The sequence below is a fragment of the Jaculus jaculus genome, chromosome 19 (assembly GCF_020740685.1).
Source record: "Jaculus jaculus isolate mJacJac1 chromosome 19, mJacJac1.mat.Y.cur, whole genome shotgun sequence".
NCBI classification, from domain to species: Eukaryota; Metazoa; Chordata; class Mammalia; order Rodentia; family Dipodidae; genus Jaculus; species Jaculus jaculus.
This window is the reverse complement of record NC_059120.1, coordinates 58,894,686-58,915,015: the sequence shown is the minus strand read 5'-3', so window position 1 is coordinate 58,915,015 and position 20,330 is coordinate 58,894,686. Positions and strand designations below refer to the sequence as shown.

At 41.2% G+C, this 20,330-nt stretch overlaps 1 protein-coding gene across 2 annotated transcripts in view; it reads left to right on the top strand.

Annotated features, from left to right (window-relative positions):
- The window catches only part of Ash1l (ASH1 like histone lysine methyltransferase), a 157,178-nt gene that overhangs the window by 63,629 nt on the left and 73,219 nt on the right, over window positions 1-20,330 (top strand). For both annotated transcript variants that reach the window (XM_045138061.1, XM_045138060.1), the window contains exon 4: window positions 16,463-16,564. In XM_045138061.1, the coding sequence (XP_044993996.1) occupies window positions 16,463-16,564 (102 nt within the window). The remainder of the gene's footprint in view (window positions 1-16,462; window positions 16,565-20,330) is intronic.

Sequence of the window (20,330 nt, the reverse complement as noted above, 5' to 3'; positions counted from 1 at the left end):
TGCTTATGGTCTGTTGTTTTGTGCAAAGAGGTTGTTAACTACAAGAGTAAAATTGGTACCAGAAGAGTTGTACACTACTGCTAGAAATCTGACTATGTGGCCTATGGCCTTTCAGAACTAATTTGCAATAGTAATGTGAAAGGTTTTGAAACATTCCAAACAATACCTTGCAGTGCTGATGGCAGAGTTTAATGGGCCGTTCTGTTCAGAGTTGAAAGACCTGAATGTAGTAAGAACTATAGACTGTGAGGTTTAACTTATGAGGAAAAGAAAGAACTTTCTTGGGACTTGACTTTCTTTTTCTTTTTTTTTTTTTTTTTTTTTTTTTTTTGAGGTGGTGGTTTGTAGTCTCTCAAACTCACAGCAGTCCTCCTACCTTGGCCTCCTGAGTGCTAAGATTTAGGTGTGTACCACCATGCCCTGCACCCAGGACTTTTCGAAATGCCAGGACTATGTATGTAATGGCCACTAAGGAGAGCTGCCAGCTTGGGATGGTTGTTCCCCTAGCTGTGAGCAGCCTAGCTGGTGGGATGGAATTAGAACCCCAGAGACTGATTAGAGATGTTGGGCTTGGAGCTATGGAATTTGATGTTTGCTCTGTTTGTTTTAAAACTTATATTGGTTCAATCTGTCTTTGCTATGCCCAGTGCCATATTTTATGGAGTGAATGTTTAATTTTGTGCCATTAAGGCTTCTTTTGGTTTTGCAGCTAATAGTTAAGAAACCCTGAAGCCAGTTGTGGTAGTACACATCTTTAATCCCAGCATTTGGGAGGCAGAGGTAGGAGGATCTCCCAAGAGTGCCTGAGACTACATAGTGAATTCCAGGTCAGTCTAGGCTACAGTGAGACCCTGCCTCAACCCCCCACCCCCAAAAAAAATATTGAACTGAAAGCATTACATTTTACATCATGGTTGGTCAGTATATGGGGAACAGGGGTAAAATATGGTGGTTTGAATTAGGTGTCCCCCATAAACTCATTTGTTCTGAAAGCTTGGTCCCAAGCTTTGTTGGATGTGTATTGTCTGGGGCAGGCTCATGGGTGTTAAAGCCAGCTTCCCCTTGGCAGTGTTTGGCTCACCTTCCTGCTGCTATTTGCCACCTGCACTAAAGAGACAGATAGGAGAGTCATTGGTTTTTGTTTTTTTTTTAATTTTTATTTATTTATTTGAGAGCGACAGACACAGAGAGAAAGACAGATAGAGGGAGAGAGAGAGAGAATGGGCGTGCCAGGGCTTCCAGCCTCTGCAAATGAACTCCAGATGCATGCGCCCCCTTGTGCATCTGGCTAACGTTGGACCTGGGGAACCGAGCCTCGAACCAGCGTCCTTAGGCTTCACAGGCAAGCGCTTAACTGCTAAGCCATCTCTCCAGCCCAGTCATTGGTTTTTTTGAGATCAAACTGAACTATATATCCCTGTTCAAAGGTTGTAAATGAGCCAGGTGTGGTGGCACATGCCTTTAATGCCAGCACCAAAAAAGGGGGAGGCACAGCTATGTATAAGTAACTTTTTCAATTATATATTTTTATAGTTGAGAGAGAAAGAAGAAAGAATCAATGAGAAAGAAAGAGAATGATAATGGGCACGCCAGGGCCTCCAGCCACTGCAAACAAAAGCCACAAGCGTGTACTGCCTTGTACATCTGGCTTATGTGGGGCCAGGGGAATCCGACCTGGGTTCTTAGGTTTCCCAGGCAAGGGCCTAAAGTGCTAAGCCATTTCTGTATCCCAGTATGTGATTCTTGAAACTATGAAAAGAATGGTCTCCATTTCTTTTTTCTTGTATTATATTTGGTTTCTTCCGAGGTTGGTGATCACTGTAGCCCAGACCAACCTGGAACTCACTCTGTAGTCCCAGGCTGGCCTCCAAGCCACAGCAAGCCTCCTACCTCTGTCTTCAGGGTGCTGGGATTAAACGCATGTACCACCATACCCAGCAGAAACATGGGATATCTTTTGTAGTGTTGCAGATTGAATTTATGGCATGATTGTGTGGATGATAGGCAAATGCTCTACCAGTATGCTACATCCCAAGCTCTTTTTCAGTCTTAGTTGAAGCAGAGTATCATCAAGATGCACAGGGGCTTGGACTTGAGATCCTCTAGCCCCAGCCTTCTGAGTAGCTGGGATTACAGGTTTATACTGCCATTCCTGTTTACATTAGGGTGTTTTGGGTTTTTTTGTTTGTTTGTTTCTTTGTTTTTTGGTTTTTCAAGGTAGGGTCTCACTCTAGCCCAGGCTGACCTGGAATTCACTATGGAGTCTCAGGGTGGTCTCTAACTCACAGCGATCCTCCTACCTCTGCCTCCTGAGTGCTGGGATTAAAGGCGTACGCCACCATGCCCGGCGATGGGTGGGTTTTTTAAATTGAAACAGGGCCTTATGCAGTTAAAGCTAGCCTCACATTTAGTTTGTAGCCTAGGCTGACCTTGAATTTCTGACCCTCTTACCTCTATCCCCTAAGTACTAGGAAAACAGGCTTGAGCCCACCATGCCTAGTTTATGTGAAGCTGGGGCTTAAACCCCAAGTGTCCTACATGTAGCCCCATACTCTAGTTACTAACAGTCAAGATTGTTAAATGGTAGCTAACTTGATGCACAAACCTATAATCCAAGCACTTAGGACGTTCAGACAATAGGACCTCAAGTTTGAGGCCAGCCTGGACTATATATATATAGGAAGCCCTTGCCTGAGAACCATCCCCCTCTCCAAAAAATAAAAATAAAAGATTATCACTGCTGTTTTAGCTACTTTACTCATTGCTGTGACCAAATACCTGACATGAAATAATTTAAGAAACGAAAAGCTTATTTCTGCATACAGTTCCAGCACCTACAGTCCATCATGATAGAGAAGGCTTAGAGGTGCATCCATTCTGTGTGTGTGTGCTTCTGTCATTGTATCACTCTGCTTGCAAATAAATAATAAAATGCTAAAAAAAAAATCGCAGCTCCCAGTGCCAGGAAATATTCCTTACAATGTACTGCTCCAGACAAAAAATGGCCTGGCTATCCATGACCTCACAGTGCCTGACACAAGACTATCATAACAGGAGGAAAAGATCATGACATCAGAATAAAAGAGAGACTGATTGAGAGGGGGAATATGATGGAGAGTGGAGTTTCAAAGGGCGAAGTGGGGGGGAAGGAGAGAATTACCATGGAATATTGTTTGTAATCATGGAATTTGTCAATTAAAAAAATATATTTAAAATAAATCGCAGCTCCCAGTGCCAGGAAATACTCTCTGAAATTCTTCTGGTTTTGAGTGCTGCTGGACCTGTGATGGAGAAGGCATCTCAGCAGAAGTAGGAAGCCATAGGCTGGAAAAGAGAACAGGAAGTAGAGCCCCTATAAAACCGCAAGGCTGCTGAGCTTGGTGGTGCACACCTCTAATCCCAGTTTTCAGGATGCCAGAAGTAGGAGAATTGCCGTGAATTTGAAGCCAGCCTGGGACTACAATAGTGAATTTCAGGTGAGTTTAGGCTAGAGAGAGACCTACCTGGGAGATAGTGGGAAACTAACACAAAAACACCTCAAGGAATTTCCCCAGTGACCCACTTTCAAGGTTGAATCTCATAAATGTTCTATAACTGGTCCCAAACAGAACCATTAACTGAGGACCTATTTTTCAAACACATCAGCCTTTGGGAAGAGTTTGCTTTGAAACCACAAATACTAAAATCAGGGAAATGAGTGAAAGTATACCCATTGGCTTTAGCAGATGGCTTTTTTTTTGTTTGTTTGTTTGTTTTGTGGTTTTATGAAGTAGGGTCTCCCCTCTAGCCCAAACTGGCCTGAAATTCACTATGTAGTCCCAAACTAGCCTTGAACTCACAGTAATCCTCCTACCTTTGCCTCCAAAGTGCTGGAATTAAAGGCGTGCACCACCACACCTGGCTAGCAGTTGTCTTTTAATCTGAGAGCAGTTTTAATAGCATATGCTTTGTTTCTGGAAGCTAAAGGAAAAGAAAAATGTAGATAAGAGACGTTTTACAAAAATCATTTATATTTACATTTAATATTTATTTGAGAGAGAGGGAAATAGGCATGCTAGGACTTCTGCCACTGCAAGCAAAAATGTGTGTTGTGCTTTATGTATCGGGCTTTACATGGGTACTGGCAAACCTAACCTAGTCTCTCAGATTTACAAGTGTGTTTGTTGTTGTTCTCTTTTAGTTTTTTTCAAGTTAGGGTCTCACTCTAACCCAAGCCGATCTGGAACTCACACTCATTCAGTAGTCCTCGAACTTGGGTAATCCTCCTACCTCTTCCTGCTGGGAGTACTGGGATTAAAGTCATGGGCTACCATGCCTGGTTTTCTTTTTCAGTTTTTCCTGGTAGGGTCTTGCTCTAGCCCAGACTGACCAGGAATTCACCGTGTAGTCTCAGGGTGGCCTCAAACTCATGGCAGTCCTCCTGCCTCTGCCTCCTGAATGCTGGGATTAAAGGCATGCGCCACCACGCCCAGCATCTTTTTTTAAAACTTTTTATTGACAGCTTCCATAAATATAGATAATAAATCATGATAAATCCCTCCCCTCCCTCACTTTTCCCCCACAAATACACACTCTCTCTTATTCCCTCCCCCTCTCAATTAGTCTCTCTTTAATTTAGTTGTCATCATTTTTTCTCCTGTTATGAGGGTTTTTTTGTTAGGTGGTGCCAGCCATGGTGATTTCATGGATAGCCAGGTCATTTTGTGTCTGGGTGATTGGTGGGAATCCAGACTCAGGCCCTCATATTTGTAGGACATGTACTTTTTACCAATAGCCATCTCCTCAGTCCTCCCTCCTGCTGTTCCTCCTCCTCCTCCTTTTGTTGTTTTATTTTTAAATTATATTTATTTACTTAAAGAGTGAGAGAGAGGGCTGGATGGATGGCCCAGTGGTCAAGGCGTTATCCTGCAAAGCCAACCCAGGTTCAATTCCCCAGGACCCATATAAGCCAGATGCACAAGGTGATGCATGTGTCTGGGGTTCGTTTGCAGTGGCTACAGGCCCTGGCGTGCCCATTCATCTCCATTCTCTCTCTCCTCTCTCTCTGTGTCTAATAAATGAATAAAAACAAAAAGTGAGAGAGAACCAGGCGTGTTGGCACATGCCTTTAATCACAGGCAGAGGTAGGAGGATCACTGTGAGTTCAAGCACCCTGAGACTATATAGTGAATTCCAGGTCAGCCTGGACTAGTGTGAAACCCTAAAGAGTGTGTGAGAGAGAACGTGATTATGGGTATTCCAAGGCCTCTTGGTCCTAGAAATGAGCTCTAGACACATGCACTACTTTCTATAGTGGAGAATTGAACTTGGGCCATCAGGATTTGCAAGCAGGTGCTTTTAACCATTGAGCCCAACTTGCTGTGTAGTTAGGGATGACCTTTGAACTCTCTTGTTAAAATTTTCAAACCTTAAAAATTGACATAATATGCATCTTTCCATTTTGATGTCCCTTCCCCATAAGCTGCCACTGGATCCCCTCTTCCTACTATTGCCTGTTCTGTTTTGATGTCTTTTTTTCCCCTCTGCCATCATCCATAACAGCCTATTGATAGTCCCAATATTGTGTGGTTCTTGTGTAGGTAATGTAAGACATTGTGAGTTATCAATACCACAGCCACTTGTTGTGTGGAAGGAAGACAGTATTCCAAAGCACTCCTCTCCATCCTTTGATGCTTACATTCTTTCTACCACTTGTTTGTTATAGTTCCTTAGCCACTGGAAGATGTGATAGAGATGCCTTTGTGCTGAACATGCACCTACCTGTCACTTCTAAGAACTTTGATAGTATTGAGTCTATTCACCAGTCACTGAAATCTGAAAAGAATAACTTATCAAAAGTGAGAGCTGCCTTAATCTATGAGTATAAACATAAGTACTTACAGGGCAATTTGCAGTCATAATATATCCAGGTCACTAAACAACAGTTGTAGCTTCCTCATAGGACTTAAGACTGCCTTGATGACTATCAGGCATGAATTCCCTCTTGTGGAGTGGACCTTAAATCCAGTCAGAGAGCAGTTGGTTACCTCCATAACCAACATGCCACTAGTGCACTGGTGGGCATATCTTGCCTAGCTGGCTAGTGGTATAGCTTGCAGGGTTCGTGGCTGGTTAAGACTACCAGTGATTTTCCCTCCAGCAGGTTGCATAACACTTTGTGGCACTATGACAGCTAGTCAACAGGGAGAAGGCTTCCAGCTTAGTTCTACCTTGATTTCTCAGTGTCCTGCAGCCAATCATGTGGTGTCGTTCAGCAATAGGGTCTCAACCATTTAGTTTTGGTGGCCCCTTAAGAGCCTTGGCAATACCCTAGATTGTTTTGAGAGTCTTAAGGGTATCCTGACCAGTAGCTCACTGAGATATATCCCACTCTTGGCACCAAGATACTTCCTTCTTTAACAATTTATAGCTTTTGGGTACAGCATTTTCTACCTCAACAGGGTACTTCTGCCCCCACCCCCTACACACACTCATTCTCTTTCCTCCCCCACTTCCTCTCTCTGTCTCTTCAGTTTTTCAAGGTAGGGTCTCAGTCTAGTATAGGCTGGCCTCAAACTTAAGGTAATTCTCCTACCTCTGCCTTCTGCACCACAATGCCTGGAAGAAAAAAAAAAATTATATATATATAATAATATTTAATTGATTTGTTTACTTATTTGCAAGCACAGAGATAGAAAGAATATGGGCATGCCAGGGCCTCTAGCCATAGTGAACAAACTCCAGATAACATGTGCCACTTTGTGCATTTGGCTTACTTGGGTACTGTGTAACTGAACCCAGATTGTTAAGCTTTGCATGCAAGCTCCATAACCGTAGAGCCATCTCTCCAGCTCCCCCAAAATTTCAAAATTTATTTATTTGTAGAAGAGAAGGAGGAGAGAGTATGGGCCTGTCAGGGCCTCTTGCTATTGCAAATGAACTCCAGATACATGTGCCATGTTGTGCATCTGGCTTTTTGTGGGTACTGGGAAATTAAACCCCAGCCCGTAGGTTTTGTAAACTAGTGCCTTTAATTATTAAGCTGAGTCCCCACAGCCCTGTGACTCTGAACTCTTTTTTTTTTTTTTTTTTTTTTTTTACTTTCTCCAAAGTAGGGTCTCACATTAGTCTATGCTGACCTTGAATTCACTATGTCTGGAGTGTCCTTGAACTCATAGCAATCTTCCTACCTCGGCCTCCCAAGTGCTGAGATTACCAGCATGTGCCACCACACCTGGCTTGAACTCTTCATCTTCCTGCCACCTCCTCCTAAGTGTTGGGACTGTAGTCATGCACCACTACAATCTGCATGCTACCAACTGAGCTACATCTCCAGCCCTGCTTATTTAGGTTATTCCTCCCCTCCCTTCCTCCCTGTAATTTTCTTTTATTTTCTTTCTTCAAGCCCAGGCTGATTTGAAATTTACTCTGTAGTCCCAGCCTTGCCTTGAGCTCACAGAGACCCTCCTACCCCTCTCTCTGGACTGCTAGAATTAAAGGCATGCACCACTATGCCAGCCTTCTTTGGGTTTCTCAATATTTTGTTTTTATTTATTTTTATTTTATTTATTTATTTGAAAAAGAGAAAGAGGGAATGGGCACGCCAGGGCCTTCAGCCACTGCAAATGAACTCCAGAAGCGTGTGACAAACTCTAGACGCATGCACCTTGTGCATCTGGCTCTCATGTGCGTCCTGGGGAATCAAACCTGGGTACTTTGGCTTTGCAGCCTTAACCACTAAACTCCAGCCCCCTCCTTTGGGTTTCTTAAAGCAAAGTCTTCCTGTGTACTGCACATTGTCCTGAAACTTATGATCCTGCTGTCTCCTTCTGTAGCAGACAGTCAGGTTTGTTGAGATGAACTTCCAGACCAGGTACGGTGATGGAGGAAGGGATATTTATTGAAGCTTACAGGTCCAGGGAAGTTCCATAATGGCAGAAGAAGCTGGTCTGCCTTCACAGGACCAAGCAGAGAGAGAAGCACAAGCCAAAAAGCCAAAAGCCACACCACACTGTACACTTTAGGAACTCCCGCTAGGCACACTTTGCATGTCTTTAGATTGGAATTTCAAACCCACCACCACAATTTAAGATCCTCCCAGTGACACTGCCTCCACCCAGGTTGCTGCAGATGCAAACTACAAACTAATAAAAAACTGAATATATTGGGGGCCATCTATTCAAACCACCACACATTCTCCATCACAATATTAGAATTAAAAGCATATGCCACCATGGGGTAAAGATGTGTGCTACTAAGCCTGCTTTGTCCTTCACCATTTTTGACTCCTGACTATACATGACAGGACTTGTAATCTGCCTTCAAACATGGATAAGGCAAGCCAGATGTAGTGGCACATATCTTTAATCCCAGCACTTGAGAGGCCAAAGTAGGAGGATTGCTTTGAGTTCAAGGCCAGCCTGAGACTACATAGGGAATTCCAGGTCAGCCTGGCCTAGAGTGAAACCCTACCTCAAAAAACTGGGGGGATAAAATGGATAAAACACTAGTAAGGAGTGGGCAGTGGCGCCTTACTATAAATGAGTTTTTTTTAAACCAGTTTTGGTGCTGGGCATGGTGGCGCACCCCTTTAATCCCAGCACTTGGGAGGCAGAGGTAGGAGAATCTACATAAGTTCAAGGCCACCCTTAGAGTACATAGTGAATTCCAGGTCAAGCTGGGCTAGTGCAAAGCCCTACCTCGAAAAAACAAAACAAAACAAAATTTGGTTTTTCAAGGTTGGGTTATGTGCTAGACCAGGCTGAACATGGAATTCACTATGTAGTATCAGGGTGGCCTCAAATTCACAATGATCCTCTTACCTGTTGCTGCCTTTTGAGTGCTGGGATTAAAGGCATGTGCCACCGTGCTCAGCTAACTTTTGTTTGGTTTTAAAAATACTTTTTAATCTTTTATTTATTTATTTACTTATTTGAGGGAGAGAGAATGGGCATACCAGGACCACTAACCACTACAAACAAACTCCATACACATGCACCACCTTTTGCATCTGGCTTTAAATGAATACTGGGGAATTGAACCCTGGTTCTTACTCTTTGCAGGCAAACACCTTAACTGCTGAGCCATGTAGGTAGTACCAGGCATTGCGAGATCATGGGAATCCAGATCATTTGTGTCTGGAAGACTGTATTGTAAGCAGTCCTACCCTTCCTTTGACTTCTACATTCATTCTTCCACCTCTTCCACAATAGACCCTGAGCATGGTAGTGTATGATAGAGATATCGCAGTGCTGAACACTCCTCTTTCACTTCTTCTCAGCACTGTAGTGCCTTTTGAGTCATCCCAGAGGTCACCACCATCTGAAAAGAGAAACTTCTCTAATCCAAAAGGGAGAGAGAGTATTGTTAACATATGAGTAACAACATTAAGAAAAGTGCTTGCTGGGTGGTTTGGAGAGCATAATATATGCATTTAGCCAGACACCAGCAGGCATTACAATACTCCTTGAGCTTATAACTACCCCTGTCATAGGTTTTCAGTATCAGGGGCATGTATTCTTTCCTGTGGAGCAAGCCTCTAGTCCAAGTAGAGAGCGCTTGGTTCCCCCATAACAGACGTGCCACTATCACACCAGTTGTTTCATTTGGCCTTGCTGACCAAACTTGAGGCTTGCAGTATCCACTGTTGTTTATCTCCACTGATAACTTTTCTCTCCCGTAGGGCTGCATGCAGCATAGGGTTTTCCAGCTTGATTTCTCAGTGACTTTGCAGCTCAAGCATGTGGAGTCTTCAGCAGTAGGGTCTTACCCTTACCATCTGTTCCTGTGGGAAACCAAGAGCCTTGGTCTGTCATGTGTTGGGGGCATTAGGGACCTCCCTGGCTAACAGCTCACTGGAAGGTATCCCATCCCTGGCACTGAAAATTTTCTAGTAATAGTCTATGGCTTCTGGGCCTTCTGTGAAGATGATGTATGTAGTGGGACCCAGATTCAATTCCCAGTACCCACATAAGCCAGATGCACAAGGTAGCACATGCAGCTGGAGGTCCTGGTGTGCCCATTTTCTCCCTCTCCCCCTCCTTCCCTTGTTCTTTCTCTCCCTCTCTCAAATAAAGAAATAAAAAATTTAAACAAAGTGTTGCTGGGCATGGTAGTACACTCTTTAATCCCAGCACTCCTGAAGCAGAGGTGGGAGTATCACTGTGAATTCCAGGATAGCCTTTGCTAGAGTGAAAGCCTACCTCAAAAAGCTAAAAGAAGAAAGAAAGAAAAAAAATCCCTACTCTTAATAGGCATTTCCCCATCCCAGCCTGATTGCGATGGTGGGAGAGGAAACCACCCATTTCTCTCTGTGCTTGCAAATAAATAATAGGTTATTGGAAAACATTGCTGGAAAGATGGCTCAGCCATTAAGGTGCTTACCTGCAAAGCCCAAGGACCTGAGTTCATTTCCCTAGGACCTACGTAAAGCCAGATACACAAAGTAGTGCATGCATCTGGATTCTATTTACAATTCCTAGGCCCCAGTATGCCTATTCTATCTCTCTTCTGTTTGTGTCTGCAAATAAATGAAAATATAATTTAAAAACTCAAAAATCAATAAATAAAAACACTGGAGAGGAAGAGGTAGAAGGGTCATGGTGAGTTTGAGGCCAATCTGGGACTATAGGAAGTGAGTTTCAGTTCAGCTTGGGTTAGAGTGAGACCCTACCTCGAAATGGCCTTTTTTTTTTTCTTTTTTCTTTTATTGTAAGGTAAGGTCTCACTTTAACTTAGGCTGACCTGGAATTCACTATTTATTCTCAGAGTGGCCTTGAACTCACAGCAATTCTCCTACCCCTGCCTCCCAAGAGTTTCAATTGTGAGTTTATTTATTTACTTATTTGAGAGGGAGAAAGAACCAATGTTTCATGCTACTATAGGCAAACTACAGACATGTGCCACTTTGTGCATCTGGCTTTTACATGGGTACCCGGGGCTCTCAACCTTTGCAAGCAAGTGCCTTTTTCCACTGAGCCAACTCTCCAGCTGATTGTGAATTTAGATTAAAGAAATAGATTTTTTTCCCAACCAAATAAATGGTTTAATTCACCATGTTCTTTTCCAATTCATATTTAGTATCACAAGGAAAAAAATGTATCATTTCTTAGCCTGGGATATTCAGGTAATCATTGAAGAGTTGGGTTGAATTTTCACATTGTCTTTGTGATGCCTGCATCTCTCTTCACACAGAGATACTGTTTTCATTGTTGTTATCTTTGCTCATTGCATTCTTTCCTCTTACCCAGGCATCGGAAAGAGTAGTCTTGATGTTAGATTTGTCTCAGTTGCTCCTGTGTAGACTTCCATAAGCATCATAGCAGCTTCTCGGTCTCTACTCATTTTTGTAGATAGTGTAACATTTATAGATCTAACATTCTTATACATGATTTTATCGAATGGTTTAGCTATAAAAATGCCATCTGTGCTGTTTTTCCCCTTTTTGTCTTAAAAGTTCATTAAATAATATACAAAATCCAGAATCTATACTCAGACCTACTTCCAGGTCTCCTTTACATGTCTAATTTCATTTCTAGTTCTTCATTGCAATCATATATTATTCTAACTTATGATGCTCTCACTTTCAGTTTACTTCTTTAGTAGTTCTCTGCCCTCTTTACTTGATGGGTTTTATTTGTAATAAAGCAAAAGAATATATCCCAAATATATTTAAGTCTAGTTTTATTTAGTTATATCTTCTCCATGTATAATTTCTACTTTGTGTTTATATAATTTACAAACATTTATTAGACTACATTCTGAGTTATGAGACACTCAGCAGTATTTATACCAAAATGTTTTTGAGTTTAATTTCCATCTATATTCCCTTTTTCCTTTTGAAGTATTTATGTCTGTATAGTAAGTTGAAATGACAAAAGATGAGTTTCCTGATATCTAAAAAATTTTGTTCTCTGCATTATTATCTTTAAAGAAGATTAGATTGCTTTGAAGTTAAATACATAAGAACATTTGTCCTTTGAGAATTGAAGAGTCTTCACATGTTTTTCCAGGTATATTTCACCCTGCCATTCTTAAGACATGGATAAATGTTTCTCACATGAGATTTTGACAAAACAGTACTTCTGCCAGGGCATGGTGGCACATGACGTTAATCCCAGCACTTGGGAAGCAGAGGTAGGAGGAACACTGTGAATTTGAGGCCAGCCTGAGACTACATAGTGAATTCCAGGTCAGCCTGGCTAAAGTGAAACCCTACCTTGAAAGAACGGAACAGAGAGACAGATAACTGCTGCTTTCAATTCATCTCCGTCTGGCACATCTCTTAATGTTACTGTCAATTCCTAACATCATACCAACCTTAGAGAAGCTAGAGTAAAGAGGCAACACATTAGAAGATTCATTTCAGAGGAGCTTTTTATTTTTACTATTCTGCAAGTGCATACCCACCCTGGAAATACCTGTTTATAGGTGGATATCTTAATTGAATTTGATTTTTATGATTGATAAACCAGGCGTGGTGGTACATGCTTTTAATCCCAGCACTTGAGAGGCAGAGGTGGGAGGATCGTTGTGAGTTTGAGACCACCCTGAGACTACATAGTGAATTCTAGATCACCTGGGCTAGATCAAGACCCTACCTCGAAAAATAAATAAATAAAAGATGATTGAATATAGGTTACAGATTTTAGCTCTCTAGTTGTACATAAATGTCTGCCCTGCTTTAAATTTTTCACTTCATGTTAGTGACAAAAGGTATTTAACATTTTTTAAATTATATGAAGAGGCTAGATTTATTGCTTGGTGATAGAACACATGCACCATCTGCATTTAATTTCTAATATCAAAAAACAAGCAGAGGGGCTGGAGAGATGGCCTAGCAGTTAAGGCATTTGCTTGCAAAGCCAGAGGATCCTGGTTCTATTCCCAAGAGCCCACATAAGCCAGATGCAGAAGGGGGCACATGCATCTGGCGTTCCTTCACAGTGACTGGAGGCCCTGGCACGCACATTCTCATTCTCATTCTCTTTCTCTGTCTCTCTCTCCTTCTTTCTCCCTCTCAAATAAATAAGTATGTATATTTTAAAAATATATATATTGGTTTAAAAAACAAGCAGAACCGGGCATGGTGGCACATGCCTTTAATCCCAGCACTCAAAGACAGAGGTAGGAGAATCACTGTGAGTGCAAAGCCAGCCTGGAAATTCAATGTCTTATTTCAGATCAGCCTGGGCTAGACTTGAGGCTCTACCTTGAAAAAATAGTCATCTTATGATCAATTCCAGAGACACTTTATATACAAAAGTCACTAACATTCATGAAACTTAATTTTGTGAAATGATTTTAGCATTACATTATCTTGTTTGGGACTCAACAGCACTATGCTTTGGAGTATTAAGCCAATTGTTCATGCATGATTTTTCCTTCCATTTGCAACTTAATTTGTTTCAGATCAAGAGTCTAATTTAGCATGTTTTGCTCCGTAGTCCATATACTTAACACCGTACTACATTCAACTCTTTACTCCATTTTGTTTTATATTTGGAAATACAGGTATATTAGTCTCTTGAAATAGACATGTTCATTCTCTTTGGACATTATCTTATTCTTCTCTAGCCACCCAGCTGTATAATGTAACTAAAAATTAGTTTAATTTTGGCAATATTAGAGATAATGGCGGGTTTCTTCTACTGTTTAAGCTTTTTTTTTTCATATTTTATACATCTTTAACTTCTTGCTCAAAAGTTACAGCATCATTTCCCAATCTTAAACTTGGTTGCTTGACATCACTGAATAATGGTTTTTGAGGTATCCTCATCCTCTTACTTCTATAAGCACTGTTTTTGAATGTATCTCAGAAATACAATTTTCCCTTTACATATGGAATATTGCTAAGAACAATTCTGCCTTGAAAAACAGGGAATTCAAACATACTTTTAAGAGTAAAAATTGAAAGGCCTTCCTGAATGTAGTTTTACTCCACTCTCATATTAAATCCTAAGAATAGGCTACTGGCCTCCATTACTTTCAGGAAATGAAAAATGGCTCAGAAGCTAAGTGAGTTAAGCCATCTCTTTCTCAATTGTTTCAGTTTCTCAGGAATTGCTGTACAATGCTGCCAATAACGATCTCCGGGGATCTGACCCCATTCCACCTCCCACTGCCTCCTGTGCAGCTCCAGATGCCACCAAAAGAAGGAGCTTTGAAGAAAGTACCTGTACCCTCTTTTACCCTGAGGTGGGTGAGGCCAGGCAGGGTGATTTTCAGGATATCCTGATGATCAAAGGTATAGTTGAAGCCTTCATCACGACGTTCTTGAAGATGACCAGGAAATCTGGGAAACATTAGCAAATAGTGTAGGGACTGAAGATGGAGCTCAAGAACAGACAGCACAAATACGTCCTAAAACGTGTAGTATTGGGTGACATGCTTAATCTTAATTAATTCCTTGAAGAACCAATGATTGTACTCCTTTTCCTCCCAACTCCCTAATATCTAGCCTAGTACTGAACATAGTCAATATATGTTAGGTCATGACTGTGGAGAAGACTTTATAAAAAGTGCTCTCGAGCCCCTTTTCTCCCTGGTGCTTCATCTATAGTTGTTTACTCATTCATCACAAAGCTCAATGATACCTGAAGCTTCTTGGCCACTGTTGTCTTCTGTCTTGTCTGTATGTCTGGGTAGTTAATATATATCTCTCCCACATATGAAGTTTTCAGTCATAATGATCGATGCCTTGCTTTCTACTTCTTAGATGTTTTAGTATGGTTTTTAGCTTTAAAATTTTTTTATTTATTTGAGAAAGAGGTAGACAGAGAAAGTATGGGTGTGCCAGGGCCTCCTGCCACAGCCAACAAACTCCAGACACATTCGCCACTTTGTGCACCTGGCTTTATGTGGGCACTGGGGAATTGAACTGGGGTCTTAATGCTTTTCAGGCAAGCACCTTCAATGCAGAGCCATCTCTTCTGCCCCCATTTTAATTCTTGAATGGCAAATCTTTTATGTCCTGGTAGCCTACTAAAAGATTAATTTTCAGTGATATGATTTATTAAATTGTCACAGAACTTTCGGTTCACTGTTTCTCCTAGAGAAAGGGAAATATTAGAAACTTAGTACTGTTTACTTCTTCTGTCCCTAACATTGTCCAATGTTGAATTCACTTCTTTATTAATGAGTTCAATCATACTTAAAGGCAGATCCGAATAATCTCATCTTCAAGCTTTTGATTTTTTTTTTTCCCCTTATTAAGAGAAAAGGGACACCACGGTCTGTTGCTACTAGGGCAGCTTCTCAGAAGCCCTGATGAACTCATGTGCCACATTGTGCATCTGGATTCTGTGGGTCCTGGGGAATCGAATCGACCCTGGGTCCTTTGGCTTTTCAGGCAAGCACCTTAATCGCTAAGCCTTAGCATTTGATTTCATTTATATTTTGTGTGTCCAATTATATCTTAAAGCTTTTAAAAAATGTTTCCAAGGTGTGATAGTAAACATATCAGAGTGCTGCTAGTTCTTTTGATAAATATGAAGTGAATATTCTTTGTGTATTTTCAATAGCTAACTTTTTTTAGATATAAGCAAAGGAATCTCAGAATCAAGTCTGTTTTACACATAAATAATCTTTCCTGAACAACATACTTTTCTCTTGAGCAAGTCATGTGTTAAATTATGCTACATCAATTTGAGATGTGGTATAATTGAGAGTTTGAAAGGAACTTAGGTTTGTTTTCATTTGCTTTCATATGTGTATCCAAGGAGCCTTTAGTATATGCAAGATGTAGTCCCAAGAATAAATTAATCACTGTTCTTCTTGAGTTTTCTATAAAAAAGAGATGGGATATAAAAATTACGCTCTGAATTGGATAAGATCAACTAAAGGTTCAGCCTTTTACTTTTCATTTTTTATTCTATTAAATGAAATACTTAAATGGAATCTGCTTTGCTCATATCAACTGTTCTAAAGTATTTGTACTGTGAGTTTTACTTATTGGTTTATATAATGAATTTTAATTTATAAAAATCAGGAACAGAGTAGAATATCATTATTATTATTTTTGAGGTAGGGTCCCACTCTAGCCCAGGTTGACATGGAAATCACTCTGTAGACCCAGGCTGGCATTGAACTCACAGCGATCCTCCTACCTCTGCCTTCTGAGTGCTGGGATTAAACGTGCACCACCATGCCCTGCCTGTTAATTATTATTAATAAATACTTTAGTAACATTTCATATTGGTAGCACATAAAAGCTAAATCTTATATTCTTTTTATTCTTTCACTAAAACTAGTTTTCTCTCTGTAATGTAACAGGAGAAATTATATTGGACCTGGGAAAATCTGTCAACAACATCTAAGCGTGATTTTTTCCCTGCTTATTTTCCTCTTATTGTCAGCTTACAAATCATGTTATTACAGGGAATGGCAGTGGCAGCAACTAAAGTATGCAGTTCTAACAAACAGTGGTTTAACACTTGTTGCACTTGAATTTTCCTCTGATTTCCTTCTTTCTTTTTCCCCCCAGGATCCCAGTCAACATCAGATAAATCCTCCCAGCGACCATTAGAGAGCACAAACTGTAGCCCTACCCGGAAAAGGACTTCCTCTGAGAGTACATCTTCAACAGGCAAGTGCTCTGTTTATGTATTTTTTTCCCCATCAGATTTGTAGAATAATTTCCCATCTGAAATTTGCAAATGGTAATCTGTGTAAAAAAAATAAAGTTGTCTTGGTATATATGAATCAATAATATTGTACATGGGAAAAATATATCAGGAGGTAGAGAGATGGTTCAGCCAATGGCTAAAGGTACTTATTTGCAAAGCCTGCCAGCCTGAGTGCAATATTCCCCAACCAAATACACAAACTGGCACATGTGTTTGAAGTTGGTTTGCATAGCAAAAGGCCCTGGTGCACCTATACTCACTGTCTCTCTTCCTCAGAAATAAATAAATAACAAACTTGTTTCTTTTTTTTTTTTTTATTTTTATTTATTTATTTATTCATTTTTTTTTTAATTTTTATTTTATTTTTTTATTTGAGAGCCACAGACACAGAGAGAAAGACAGATAGAGGGAGAGAGAGAGAATGGGCGCGCCAGGGCTTCCAGCCTCTGCAAACGAACTCCAGACGTGTGCGCCCCCTTGTGCATCTGGCTAACATGGGACCTGGGGAACCGAGCCTCGAACCGAGCTCCTTAAGCTTCATAGGCAAGCGCTTAACCGCTAAGCCATCTCTCCAGCCCACAAACTTGTTTCTTAATATAATAGCCTTCATCTTCAAAATACTTGAACATAAAAAAAAAAAATGAGAGCCAGGTATGGTGGTGCACACCTTTAATTCTAGCACTTGGGAGGCTGAGGTAGGAGGATCACTGTGAGTTCAAGGCCACCATGAGACTACATAATGAATTCCAAGTCAGCCTGGGAAACCAGAAAATAAAACTTGAGGGCTAGAGAGATGTCTTTGTGATTAAGGAGTGTCTGCACAACCAAAGGACTCAAGTTCAATTCCCCAGTGTTACACATGATGGTGCACACATCTGGAAATCATTTGCAATGCCCATTCTCTGTCTCTTTCTCTTTCTTTACCTCAAATAAATAAGTTGAGCATGGTGCCACATGCCTTTACTCCCAGCACTTAGGAGGCAGACGTGGGAGGATTGGCATGAGTTCAAGACCACCCTGAGACTATATAGTGAATTCCAGGCCAGTCTGGGCTAGAGTGATACCCTGCCTCAAAAAGACAAATAAATAAATAAATAAATAGGTAGATAGATAAAATATTGAAAAAAAAATGCTTGAACTGAGATAAGACTAGCATATAGCATAATAGGAGAGTGTGAGTTGAGGCCATTTAATATATTTTCATTGCCTGTATTTTGGCATTTGACTGTCATTCCAGCGCTTAGGAGAGGAAGGCAATGGGATTTAAAACTCATGGTCACCCTCAGCATATAAGCGAGATATATGAGACTATGTATAAAATTAATCAATTAATTTGAGGGCTGGAGAGATCACTTAGTGCTTAAGGCACATGATTGTGAAGCCTAAGTACCCAGTTTGATTACCCACTACCCATGTGTAGCCAGATGCACAAGGTGGCGGATGCATCTGGAGTTTGTTTGCAGTGGCTAAAGGTCCTGGTGCACCCGTTTTCTGCTCCCCTTCTCCCTCTTTTAAAAATAAAACTTTTGGGCTGGAGAGATGGCTTAGCAGTTAAGTGCTTGTCTGTGAAGCCTAAGGACCCTGGTTCGAGGCTCGATTCCCCAGGACCCACTTTAGCCAGATGCACAAGGGGGGTGCATGTGTCTAGAGTTGTTTGCAGTGGCTAGAAGCCCTGGCGTGCCATTTTCTCTTTCTCTCTGCCTCTTTCTCTCTCTGTCACTCTCAAATAAATAAATAAGCAAAAAAAATTTTTTTTTAATTAAAATAAAACTTTTTTTAAGCCAGGCATAGTGGTACATGCCTCTTTTTTTAACTTATTTTTATTTGAGAGGGAGGGAGAAAGAGAGTGAATAGGACATTCCAGGGCCTTTAGGCACTGCAAATAAGCTCAAGACGTATACACCACCTTGTGCATCTGACTTATGTGGGTCTTGGAGAATCAAACTTGAGTCCTATGGCTTCACAGGCAAATGCTTTAACCATTAAGCCATCTCTCTCCAACCCTAAAAATAAAACAACTGAGCTGGAGAGATGGCTTAGCAGTTAAGGCATTTGCCTACAAAGCCAAAGGACCTCAGATTGATTCCCCAGGACCCATGTAAGCCAGATGCACAAGGGGCACATGCATCTGGAGTTCATTTGCAGCAGCTGGAGGCCCTGGCATACCCATTCTCTCTTTCTCCCTCTATCTGCCTCTTTCTCTCTCTCTCTCTCTCTCTCTCTCTAATAAATAAATATAAAAACAAAATAAAAATAAGACAATTTTATAGAATGAAAATAGCGGGATGGAGAGATGGCTCAGTAGTTAAAGTACTTGCCTGTATATTCTAAGGACTCGGGTTCAATTCCCCAGTACCTACATAAAACCAGATGCACAAGGTCATGTATGTGTCTGTAGTTCATTTGCTGTGGCTGGAAGTCCTGACATGCTCATTCTTTTTCATAAATCAATAAAATATTTTTTTAATGAAAATAGGGCTGGAGAGATGGGTCAGCGGTTAAGGTACTTGCCTACAAAGCCTGACCACCCAGGTTCTCTTCCTAGTACCCATGTAAATCCAGATGCACAGAATATACATATATAGCTTGTTTGCAGAAGTTTCACTGTGGTACAGGCCGACCTGGGATTCCCTGTGCAGTCTCAGGGTGGCCTGGAACTCATGGTGATTCTCCTACCTCTGCTTCCCAAGTGCTAGGATTAAAAGCGTGCACTACCACGCCCAGCTCTTTGGTTTTTCAAGGTTGGATCTTGCACTAGCTCAATCTGACCTGGAACTACAGTATGAGTTCTCAGACTCACACTGATCCTTCTACCTCTGTCTCATACATGACAAGATCCTAAAAATCATTTCTCGTTTAGTTTAATTTATTTATTGAGGTAGACAGACAGAGAGAAACAGGTAGACCAAAAGAGAATGGGTGTGGGTGTACCAGGGCCTCCTGCCATTGCAGAGGAGCTCCAGAAACATGGAGCTCTCTGTGTGTCTGTCTTTATGTGGGTACTGGGGAACTCCATCCATGCTGCCAGGCCATCCAGTCAAACACCTGCTGAGCCATCTCTTCAACCCCAAAAACGTTTTTAAATTATTTATTTATTTATTTATTTATTTGAGAGACAGAGAGAGAATGGGTGCTCTAACTACTACAAAAGAACTACAGACTCATGCTCCCTGTTGTGCATCTGGCTTTATGTGGGTATTAGAGAATCAAATCTGGGTCCTTTGACTTTGCCAGCAAGTGCTGTAACTGCTAAGCCATCTCTCCTGCGCCCAAAATCATTTTAATCCTGACTTCACAGCATAAACAACCAAAGAAAGACCGAAAACCATGAATTTATTTGATTTGATTTGACAGAAAGAAAGAGACAGATAGAGAGGATGGGTGTGCCAGGGCCTCTAGCTGCTGCAAACAAATGCATCTGGGTTCTGGGGAGTCAAACCTGGGTCCTTTGGCTTTGTAGGCAAGCGCCTTAACCGCCAAGCTGTGTCTCTAGTCCAGTAGTATTTTTTTATACTGATTGGAAATGTATTTGCAAAAGTAACAGTGGACTGTGTCACATATAGTTGTCAGTTGAAAGGGTTGGAACTTTATCAATCATGCATCCAGAAGTTATAGAAGGATTTCTTCTTATTTTTGCTTTTGTGTATAATGTGTGTGGTGTGTGCGCACTTGTATGTGCCTTTTTAGCACCTATATGCTCACCTCCAGGTGCTATAGCAGAGCATC